Source organism: Culex pipiens, chromosome 3 (genome assembly GCF_016801865.2).
Source record: "Culex pipiens pallens isolate TS chromosome 3, TS_CPP_V2, whole genome shotgun sequence".
NCBI classification, from domain to species: Eukaryota; Metazoa; Arthropoda; class Insecta; order Diptera; family Culicidae; genus Culex; species Culex pipiens.
This window is the reverse complement of record NC_068939.1, coordinates 32,057,979-32,070,183: the sequence shown is the minus strand read 5'-3', so window position 1 is coordinate 32,070,183 and position 12,205 is coordinate 32,057,979. Positions and strand designations below refer to the sequence as shown.

General features: G+C 32.7%; 1 protein-coding gene across 1 annotated transcript in view; it reads right to left on the bottom strand.

The window, feature by feature from the left end:
* LOC120420567 (agrin) overlaps positions 1 to 12,205 on the bottom strand; it is a 151,285-nt gene that overhangs the window by 3,440 nt on the left and 135,640 nt on the right. Inside the window, exons 2-4 of the mRNA XM_039583644.2 lie at positions 2,611 to 3,034; positions 2,132 to 2,545; positions 1,855 to 2,064 (exon numbers count right to left, since the gene is read on the bottom strand). Of these exons, the coding sequence (XP_039439578.1) occupies positions 1,855 to 2,064; positions 2,132 to 2,545; positions 2,611 to 3,034 (1,048 nt within the window). The remainder of the gene's footprint in view (positions 1 to 1,854; positions 2,065 to 2,131; positions 2,546 to 2,610; positions 3,035 to 12,205) is intronic.

Below are 12,205 nucleotides of genomic sequence, written 5' to 3'. Positions count from 1 at the left end.
TATGAAAATTTGAGTACTTTCGAAAAAATACTATATTTTGTAAACAATTTTGATTATTTATACTTTGAAACTTACAACATTAAAAAAAATATATTCTTGGTGAAAGTAATGAAAATTTAACACGATTTTGTTGAATTTAGTACATTTTAGAATGATTTGAAAATGAGTGATGGTCCTTTATCGGCGATAAGATTATCGCCGATACAATTATCGTTATCGTCTCGACGATGACGATAACCATTGTCGATATTGTAGACGACAATATTATCGACGATAATTTTATTGATTAACAACCTTGGTAAAAATCAACTTTTTTCAATAAAACTACGATAACGCGATGACGATGGGTACAAAAATTGCCAGTTCAATCACTAATCTAATCTAATCTAATCTAACACAAACGCAGCCAGTCCGATGAAAGCATGCTGGAAAGTCTTGTGATTAAATTACGCCCCATGCACTTTTCTTGTCATTATAAATAATTGCAGTACATCCGAGAGCACCCGAAAATGTATTACAAAAACTAAAGCGGCCAGCCCTACTGCGTTGTGTTTACCGCAGAGAGGATTCTGAGAACGGATCACATTTCACAGAATCTACAGGGGAGGAAGGATGCGTGGACATACCGTACCAAACGCTCTGGTTAATACAAAGATTGTCAGTTCAATTACGAAAATTTTTATGGTACTGATAATTTCGGCTAAGCATCCTAAAGTACAATGTTCGGCCCAATCTTTTATTTCGAATCGTGCTGTTTTCGTAGTCGAAGAATCATTTTTTTTAAATGGTAAACATAATTTTTAAATGTTGTAAATGTTTTGATTTTAAAGCTATGGAACGTTTTATCGCCTATCAAAACGCCTGCGACGCCATTTGATTTTGCTTGGGCACGAATATTATTAAAAAATATATATTTCTTAATATTTCCGCCAGCACGAAATTATATTGCGACTATTTTCGCTTAAGTTTTTTCATAGTTATGGCTGCATAAATTTTATTTGCGAAGCACCGTTCTTTCTAATAGACTCAAATGAAAGCCGACAAATGAAATAAAATATGAAATTCGAAAATTTGTTTGATCTTTGATATAAATTTGTACCGGCCTAAGCAAGAAAAATAAAATGAAATTGAGATATCTCATGAAAAAAAAAAATCGTTTTTATACATATCTCTGATTAGTTGGCAATTTATCGTAACAGGCGATGTGACCTCCGAGACTTAGTTTTTATTTTGAAATAAATATTATTTTAATTGTTTTTTTTTCAGAAAAGAGCAGATGAACCCTGCAGATGAACAATTTAAAGCATTATTGCATTTGATAGCTAGTAAATTGATCGAAAAAATTTGCAACAAAATTTGTATTTTTTTATATCTAAATTATTTCATGAGTGGGTCTGTAAGTTCAACAGTTTTGGAATAAGAAGACAACAACTTCCTTGGTTGCTGTGTACCCTTATACCTTATGACGTCATATTTTGATCGAAAAAAGAGGGTGGAGACGAGCAAAACACAAAATGGAACGTTAGGATCCTCACATTTTTTCTCTCCAGAAGGTTCAGAAATGTGTTGTTTGTTGTTTGTGTTCAAACTTATCATTTCAACGAATCATCTTTGTGGTTAAATTTACACGGTAAGCCTGGCCGCTTTAATGCTTGTTTTATTGCATTTTAATTTTTTTGACGCTCTGCAAATTAAATGACAAGAAGGATGCTAGATGGCAACCAACGCAAGACAATCTCAAGGATGCGTTCGAAAAATTTGCTGCGTTATGGTTGAATTAGATAAGAAAGAGAGGGTTGTGATGTGCTAATTCTGGATTTCAATCCAAAACCAATGAATGATTTTCAAACTTACAAGCACGTCGCTCGCGCCAGCTCGCACTCGTTGTTGTACGTCCGCGAGTCGGTACCGCAGAGCAGATCCTTCTGGTCAACGGGTCCAAAGATCGACGCCGACGAGCTTCCGCCGTTCTTGCTGTGATGCTTGCAGGCCGGAATCGATTTGCAGCGGCTCATCTTCTGCTTGCACCGGTCGATCGTCACCACCTGGATCTTTTTGCGCTGGCTGTAAATTAAAGGAGCGTTTTATGGGGAATTGTTGCGCGGGGACTTGAGCTTAGCTGAATACTTACCCACAGTTGAGCATCTTGAGTTCGCACATCGAGGTGTATACGTTACCGTCGCTGCCGCAGATCATCTGCTGGGCCTCGCGGGAACACTCCGTCGGGCAGTCTTCGATCTTGTTGGTCGCCGCCAGCGAGCTTCCACCGGCACGTTCCTGGGACATGCAGAACGAGATCGGGACCTCGAACACATGCTTGCCGCAGTTGGACGATCGCATCTTGCAGGCGCTGGCGTACAGCCGGCCGTCGGAACCGCACGTGGGACGGGCCACCCGCCAGCAGGACTCACGGCAGTTGCGGGTGCTTTGGCAGTGCTTCCGGCTCGTACGGACCACTCCCTGGCCGCAGGTGATCAGCTTCATCTGGCAGGTCGAGTTGTACACGTTGCCGTCCGAGGCGCAAACCGGACCGTCTTGGGGGGCACTACAAAAAAAGGGGAAACCCAATTAGTCAGAAGTTGGTTCCCCACGGGAATCTGCGCTAAATGCCTGTTGCAATCCACCGGACAGCTCTCGCGGATGACGGATCCATTGCTGCAAGGTCCAACGTGCGCTAACGAAACGGCAGCGGTTCCAACGCGGCAAGCCTGCACCCGCAGCATGCACCGGTTAAGGTACGTCCGCCCATCGGTTCCGCACACCAAGTCCTTGTCCGTGGGGCACCGATGGCCACACTGTGAACCCTTGGCCCGCTCGCACCCATCCCGGTCTTCCACTACACTGTTGGGCGCATTTTTTGTGCACGTTTTCTTCTTCATCTCGCAGCTGTTGGCGTAGATGAGGCCGTCCGAGCCGCAGACGGCCTCCGCCGGGGTCGTTCCCGGCGGACAGGACCGCGGGCAGTGTGTGGAGACGGCTTTGCTCTGTCGGCTGGCGGCGTCTGTGGATGGCTCTGCGACGATGGGGGTAGCTTCTGCGAAGGAGAAGAAAAGGGTTTGTGTAAGTGAGGATGACTTTTTTAAATTTTTGGAATGTTGGAGTAAATCACATTTGTGTACAGACATGCCTCGGTTTAGCACCACATATGGGGGATGCAAAACCGAGGCGTGCATAACCGAGGCACAGAGCTTATGGGATTATGGCTATATGGGAGACATTGGCTATAATCGTATGAAAAATCATGCAAACATTAAAAAATTATAGTATTTTGGAATCGGGATGATGTCAGCTATCCATTAAAATTATAGTTTCATGAAAATTTTCACAAAAATAAGTAGTTTTTCTGTATTTTGAAAATGCATTTTTTTCTCTAAAGAAACCAAAAATATATTGTTTTTGCAATATGGGTATCAAATAATCAGTTTTTTTTTCATAAATTTCGAATGTTAAATTTTTTTTTTTTGAAAAGGCTAAAAAATTTCACAAAACTACGTGTTCAGCTAGAGGCTGACTTCGAATTCCCTACGATGTGTTGCTGTTGTTGTAATTCAGGCGCGTAGAATTTCTTAATTGAATAAAACAATCGTTTGAGGTGACTGCTAAGCCAACCGTCTCGGACGGTGGTCAGCGCGCGAAGAGGCAAAGTACTTTTATTGAGCAGTTATAATAGAACTTAAACTACATTGTCTTGCGGGATGTAAACACATATGGGACGTACATAAATGACTTCTTGCACAAACACTACGTATTTTCGAAAAAAAATACACAAAATTTCAGTTTTTACAATATGGGTATCGAACGATCGGGATTTTTTTATACATTTCGAATGTATTAACAACATATTTTGAAAATACTCAAAATTTTCATAAAACTACTTATTTTCGAAAAAAATACTCAAAATTTCAGGTTTTAAAATACTGGTATCAAACGGTCAGGATTTTTTCATACATTTCGAATGTAATAACAACATTTTTTGAAAATACGCAAAATTTTCACAAAAGTACGTATTTTCGAAAAAAATACTCAAAATTTCAGTTTTTCACAATATGAATATCAAATGATCGGGATTTGTTCATACATTTCGAAAGTTATAGCATAAATTTGTGAAAATATCCAATATTTTCACAAAACTACGTATTTTCGAGATATTGAGTATTTCCAAAAAAATAGTTATTACATTCGAAATGTTTCATACAAAAAATCCCGATCGTTGGATACCCATATTGTAAAAAAATGAAATTTTGAGTATTTTTTCAAAAAAAAGTAGTTTTGTGAAAATTTTGAGTATTTTCAAAAATTGTTGTTATTACATACGAAATGTATGAAAAAATCCCGATCGTTTGATACCCATATTGTAAAAACTGCAATTTTGAGTATTTTTTTCGAAAATACGTAGTTTTGTGAAAAGTGTGAGTGTTTTCAAAAATTCCAATCATTTGATACCCATATTGCAATAACAATAATTAGAGTTATTTTTTTAGAGAAACATTGCATTTTCAAAATACAGGAAAAATACGTATTTTTGTGAAAATTTTCACCCGATTCCAAAACAATATAATTTTTGATGTTTGCATGATTTTTCATACGATTATAGCCAATGTCTCCCATATAGACAAAATCTAATAAGCTCTGTGCTTCAGTTAAGCACTGAACCGTGCTTAACCGAGGCAGCTGAACGAATCAAAACCGAGACAGTGCAAAATCGAGGCGTGCAAAACCGGGGCATGACTGTACTTGTTTTCCAATACATTATGATGATCATTATGAAGTATGGCGCACTTGCCCCACCTGAAGCAATGTATTTTAAATGTCTTTGCCAAAATTTCCAATCAATAGCAACATTAGTCAATCGTAGGAATGTTACCTGTCCAGGAAAAATCGCATTTTGATCAAACGAACTGAAAACCGAACTCACAGCATTATTTGGTGCTTTTCAAATCTAATAAGAAATCAATTTTGAACAAAAATCAGTTATCAATGTAAAATAATTGGAATATAACATTTCCTTGATTTAAAAAAATACAACGTATTTTTAACAATATTAATCCCGTTATCATAAAAATCTTGCAATTTGGAAATAAATGAACAAATTTGTGCGTGAGTTCATGCAATTAATTCTCAAATGAATGCAAGTTGCTCACGATTATAAAGGTGTTTTTTTTCGTTTAGCTGGATGATTTTCAATCGTCTCTAAAATTAGTTCTATTCACATTGAAATTTTGAATATTGAGCTATTCTCTGAGATTTTGGACATTCGTTTTTTTTTTGATTTTTAAATCCAGCTGAAACTTTTTTTGGTGCCATCGGTACGCCCAAAGAAGCCATTTTGCATCATTAGTTTGTCCATATAATTTTCCATACAAATTTGGCAGCTGCCCATACAAAAATGATAAATGAAAACTCAAAAATCTGTATCTTTTGAAGGAATTTTTGGATCGATTTGGTGTTTTCGGCAAAGTTGTAGCTATGGATAAGGACTACACTGAAACAAATGATACACGGTAAAAAAAGATTTGGTGAATTTTAATTTAACTTTTTGTCACTAAAACTTGATTTGCAAAAAAACACTTTTTTTATATGTTTTAGAGGACATCAAATGCCAACTTTTCAGAAGTTTCCAGAATAGGCAAAAAATGTTTGATCGAGTTATGAATTTTTGAATCAACACTGATTTTCGAAGTATTGGTCGCAGCAATTTTTCAACTTAGGCCGTTGCAAATATTTTTTGAAGTTTATGTCCCTCGACTCTGACCAAAGTCGAAGGGGGGGGTGGCCAAACAAATAAAAAAGTATAAAAATTGAAATTACGAGCCATGGAGTCCACATTTTAATGAAAAAAGTGTTTTAAAATGCATTATATAACTGTCCAGTTGTTTTGCCATCATTAGTTTCCAATATTTCTAAGTATTCACGAAAAAAATATTTTTTGCGAAAAATAAAATTTTTGCGGTGCTGTACATTGGAATTTCATAATAATTCAAAACATTTTTAAACAAGCCCAAACATGCTAAATATGATTATCAATGCAGAAAAATGCATTTTAGTTTGTTTTCAGCTGATTAGACTTCTATTTTCATGGAAATTTTGAAGTTTTTTGGAAAAATATTTTTTTTGCCCCCTGATTTTTCAGAGCAATTTTGAAGGGGGGGGGCGACATAAACTTTGAAAAATAGTTGCAACGGCCTTAATTGTAAAATCGAATTTGCAACTGTAAAATCGAAAAGAACTGTAGTGAAATTTTGAGAGAGTGTACCGTTTTCAAAATATATCCATTTTTAGGTAAATTTTTGAAAATATTTGCAGTTATAATTTTTTTTTAAATCAGTGCCCACTTTTGAAAAATATTTTTCTGAAGAGCTGAGAAATGGTCTGATTTTCAATGTTAAAATATGAAACATTCGTGAAATTTCCCGATCTTTTCAAAACACTTTAATTTTTTTAATCAGGACTGTTATTTCAAAGGGCGTAATCATTTGTAATTATTGAATCGATCAAAAAAATCCTTCAAAAGATACAGATTTATGAATTTTTATAAATCATTTTTATATTGGACAGCTGCCAAATTTGTATTAAAAAATTATATGGACAAAATAATGATGCAAAATGGCTTCTTTGGGCATACCGAAGGCACCAAAAAAGTTTAATTCGGATACAAAAATAAAAAAAAAGACCGATTTCGCAGAGAATTGCTTAACTATCTTGAAGAGCTCTTTTGAAACTTTTTGTTACTAGGGTTATTACTTGACTTTGTGGTTGTGGTTCAATAATGTTATGTTTTTTTAGTTATCAGGGGATTTTAGACATTCCATAAAACAGAGCCAATTGTTTGATGATTGATGTAATAATGATGAATCACTTCTGCTATATAGTCTGTTTAAAGTATGCCAGTCTAGTTTAGTTTACCGTTAAACAAGAATCGACAGAGTTGGCGAGACAGCCTCATTTGAGTCGAACGACGTCAAAGTTAATCCAGAACAGCAAGCTTTAATCGTAACACCCACTTTATAAATTAAACTGAATCATCAATTTCTTCGACCAGTTTTGAATCCATGTGGGAAGTTGTCAGTTTTGTTCCAAGAATTTAACCGTTAATAAAGAATCGAACTGCTCTGTATTTAATTTTCCTCTCCGAACGATCTAGATTTTAAAAACGTCCCTCACAGTGAACGGTCTGATTTTGACGCGTTCTTTACCAGTTTCTACTGGTGGATTGTTAAACTCAAGATGAAAGCCCAAGCTCGAGAAATAAAAACTAAACCGAAAGCTGTCTGCTCCAAGTTAAACCCACACAAAAGCTGTCACCCTCAGAGCTGAGGCTTGCGATGCGAAACAAAGAAAGTTTCATTTCGCCAATATTCCCCATACAAAATTCTATAACTGTGGCGGAGATGTCATTAGGCTGACCTTAAACTGTAGCGCCAGTTGACAAGAGCGCTTGAGGGCTTCAAACGATCTTGTGCGGTGAGGTTGGTAATTGGATTTGCTGAAACTAGGCTGGCCCATTTATGCGATCACCGTCAAAAGCCACCTCCGCGGTGATGAGGAAGTGCTAACTTTTTTATTGGGTCAACCCTGCGGGGGGAGAGGTTTGATATGTGGGTCCCAGGAGTTGGTTTCATTAATATTTTTTTTGTGGTTTTGTATTTTAGTTTTTTTGTGGTTTTGTATTTTAGTATTTTAGTATTTTAGTATTTTAGTATTTTAGTATTTTAGTATTTTAGTATTTTAGTATTTTAGTATTTTAGTATTTTAGTATTTTAGTATTTTAGTATTTTAGTATTTGAGTATTTTAGTATTTTAGTATTTTAGTATTTTAGTATTTTAGTATTTTAGTATTTTAGTATTTTAGTATTTTAGTATTTTAGTATTTTAGTATTTTAGTATTTTAGTATTTTAGTATTTTAGTATTTTAGTATTTTAGTATTTTAGTATTTTAGTATTTTAGTATTTTAGTATTTTAGTATTTTAGTATTTTAGTATTTTAGTATTTTAGTATTTTAGTATTTTAGTATTTTAGTATTTTAGTATTTTAGTATTTTAGTATTTTAGTATTTTAGTATTTTAGTATTTTAGTATTTTAGTATTTTAGTATTTTAGTATTTTTGTATTTTAGTATTTTAGTATTTTAGTATTTTAGTATTTTAGTATTTTAGTATTTTAGTATTTTAGTATTTTAGTATTTTAGTATTTTAGTATTTTAGTATTTTAGTATTTTAGTATTTTAGTATTTTAGTATTTTGTATTTTAGTATTTTAGTATTTTAGTATTTTAGTATTTTAGTATTTTAGTATTTTAGTATTTTAGTATTTTAGTATTTTAGTATTTTAGTATTTTAGTATTTTAGTATTTTGTATTTTAGTATTTTAGTATTTTAGTATTTTAGTATTTTAGTATTTTAGTATTTTAGTATTTTAGTATTTTAGTATTTTAGTATTTTAGTATTTAGTATTTTAGTATTTTAGTATTTTAGTATTTTAGTATTTTAGTATTTTAGTATTTTAGTATTTTAGTATTTTAGTATTTTAGTATTTTAGTATTTTAGTATTTTAGTATTTTAGTATTTTAGTATTTTAGTATTTTAGTATTTTAGTATTTTAGTATTTTAGTATTTTAGTATTTTAGTATTTTAGTATTTTAGTATTTTAGTATTTTAGTATTTTAGTATTTTAGTATTTTAGTATTTTAGTATTTTAGTATTTTAGTATTTTAGTATTTTAGTATTTTAGTATTTTAGTATTTTAGTATTTTAGTATTTTAGTATTTTAGTATTTTAGTATTTTAGTATTTTAGTATTTTAGTATTTTAGTATTTTAGTATTTTAGTATTTTAGTATTTTAGTATTTTAGTATTTTAGTATTTTAGTATTTTAGTATTTTAGTATTTTAGTATTTTAGTATTTTAGTATTTTAGTATTTTAGTATTTTAGTATTTTAGTATTTTAGTATTTTAGTATTTTAGTATTTTAGTTTTTTAGTATTTTAGTATTTTAGTATTTTAGTATTTTAGTATTTTAGTATTTTAGTATTTTAGTATTTTAGTATTTTAGTATTTTAGTATTTTAGTATTTTAGTATTTTAGTATTTTAGTATTTTAGTATTTTAGTATTTTAGTATTTTAGTATTTTAGTATTTTAGTATTTTAGTATTTTAGTATTTTAGTGTTTTAGTATTTTAGTATTTTAGTATTTTAGTATTTTAGTTTTTTAGTATTTTAGTATTTTAGTATTTTAGTATTTTAGTATTTTAGTATTTTAGTATTTTAGTATTTTAGTATTTTAGTATTTTAGTATTTTAGTATTTTAGTATTTTAGTATTTTAGTATTTTAGTATTTTAGTATTTTAGTATTTTAGTATTTTAGTATTTTAGTATTTTAGTATTTTAGTATTTTAGTATTTTAGTGTTTTAGTATTTTAGTATTTTAGAATTTTAGAATTTTAGTTATTTCATATTTTTGTATTGTTGAATTAGTCCAAAATGTTCGTGTGCCAGCAGAGCACGATGGCAACGGCCAGTGATAACTTAATGCCACAACTGTTGAGTCAATAATAGAGTCAGCATCACAATTTGCATTTCCGTCCCATTCGAAACCGTCCTCACCTTAATTATGGGGTTTGACCGTCGTAACCCATAACTCTGGGACAAATATTTTGCAAAACACGCAACGGCAAAGCGATTGGAGAAAGTGCGAATTTGTTTTATTGCCTTTTGCTGGTCGGTCGTGGTCCACGTGCTGCCACCACGCGATTTTCCAAGAATCGCCGGCACGGGTTGACCGTTGAAAGGGTCCACGGCGGTGTGGAGGGCATTGACCGCCAACACGGACCAGGTAAGAAAACGCAAACGAAACCAAAAGGTGTATCTATCGTCCGCGGGTGCCGGGTTGAAATATAAATCAAACACGACAATCATGCTAATTACGATTTTCAATTTCACCCGGCGACTCCTCACGGTCATGGTGGCGAACTTCGCGTGGTCAGTGTTCAGAAGGTGGAGGGGAAGAGGGAGTAGTACACCGCATGTGAGTGTACTGTAATGTACACGGCGCACGTACATATCCGCGTACAGACACGTGAAGAAGTCGCGAAGATTTATTACGTTGGGGTTTGCTGAGGCGGCAGAGTTAGAGTCGGAGTTGAAGTTTGGGACCGGGACGATGACGGCAAAGATACCCTCCGCACGTTCCGCGCTTCCAAAATTGGACTACCTCCTGAAGTGTTGAGATGCCCATCTGGATACAAATGCATATAGGGTGGTTCTAAACTAGCTGTGTCAAATGCATACTTTTGAAAAAAAAAAAACCGTGAAATTTGAAAGAGACCTTGTCTTGAATACGAGCCTAAGATTTCATGAGACAAAAAGATGATGAAAAGTTCTGATTATTAATGTTATTTTTGGTTATGAAGAGTTGAGAATGACAGGATAAGTAAGAAATTACTAAGAAGTTTCATAACGGAATTACTAAAAACATCCCTTTACGGCGGATAACCTTCTCTGATCAAGCTAAAAAAAATGTTTCTTTTTTCACAAAAAAAAATATATATATAAGAGCAATTGAAAAGTTCATACCCGATTTTCTTCATTCATAGTATTTATAGTATTATCATAAACTCATACTGACCAGCATTTTAAAAGAAAATGCTTTAGGCTGGAACAAATATTTTTAAAAGTTTTTGTCACACCCCCTTTCAAAATCGGCCTGAAAAATCTGGTGACAAACAAAATATTTTTCAAAATTTCAATGGAAATTTTGCAATCAGCTGAAATGAATTTAAATGCATTCCCCTGTGTTTAGAATAATTTTTGGCATGTTTGGTTTATTAAAAATTCTTTCGAATTTTTGAAAAATTTCCATGTGCAGTACCGAAATAAAAATGTTTCAGCTTAGAATTTTAGAACTACATGTATTGTATTGTAAAATGCATTTTAAACCACTTTTTCATTTAAATGTTGAAATATGGCTTGTTATTCCAATTTTTATTTTTTGCCAACCCCCCTCTCCCCTCCCCTCAGCCTTTCAAAAATATTTGCAGTGGCCTTTTAGGATGTTTTATTTTCCGCAAAGTTAATTGATGTTAAATTTGTTAGGTTGCAGAACCAGAATTCGCGGGTCAACGATGGAGAGCTTGATTTTTGAATTAAATAGATAAATAAAAACAAGACTTCGGAGAGACTGTGATGAAAATAACAATTCTTCATGTTTTGATTGTTTAAACTAAAAAAAATAAATATTGAATTTCACAAAACAACCATTTTTGTAAAATCGTATTTTTGGATATGTTTAAGATGACAAAAATAGCATCTTTTGAGCTATGGCATAAATTAGTCAAAATTAATTTTGCAGTTTTTTTTTTAAATTAATCATATGTTTTTAGAGACCATGGTGTAAAATCATTTTTTAATTTAAATTTTAGATTTAAAATTTGCAATCATAAAGTACCTACTGTACATAAATTTCGTTATCGTGCACCGTTTTCAAGTTAAAGCTAGTTAAAATCCATTTTTTTTTATTAAAAAGGTGTTTTTTCATCTGTATAATGATCAATAATCATGATCGAGCTTTACCACCCGGGCAGACGGTAATAACAAAATTCATGCCATTTCAATAACAAATACTGTTGAGATAACAGAAAGTCTTATGGAATATTCTTGAAAAATGCATTTTTGCATAAGAGTTTAATGACAGGTTTTGTTATCATAACAAAATTTGTTATTAGTCTGATATTGGTTGAAAGCCAAAACAACTTGTGAATAACATTTTTTGTTATGGAAGAATACCTCCAATTGTTATTGGGATGATCGGATTAGTTGTTAAAATAACAAAAAAGAAAAACAAAGATTTGTTCGAAGAATAACTAAAAATGTTATTAGTCTGTCATTACAATAACAATCCGATAACAAAAAATTCATAACGACGAATAACAAATCTTGTTATAAAAAAAAAAAACATAAAATAGTATTGGCCTAGTATTTTCAAACATCAAAAAATGTTATTCCCAAGTTATTTCCGTCTGCTCGGGCATCCCTGATTTTTTTTTTTCGAGAAATCAGACAATTTCCTGCAATTTTGCTTGAAAGACATTCAACATTTGGCCAGTGAATGGTTGCTGAGAACTTTTCATATCTTAAAAAAAATATTTTCTATTGACCTTAACATTTGATACGGTCAACAAAATGTGTATCAGGTATTTAAAATATTAGGGTTAGG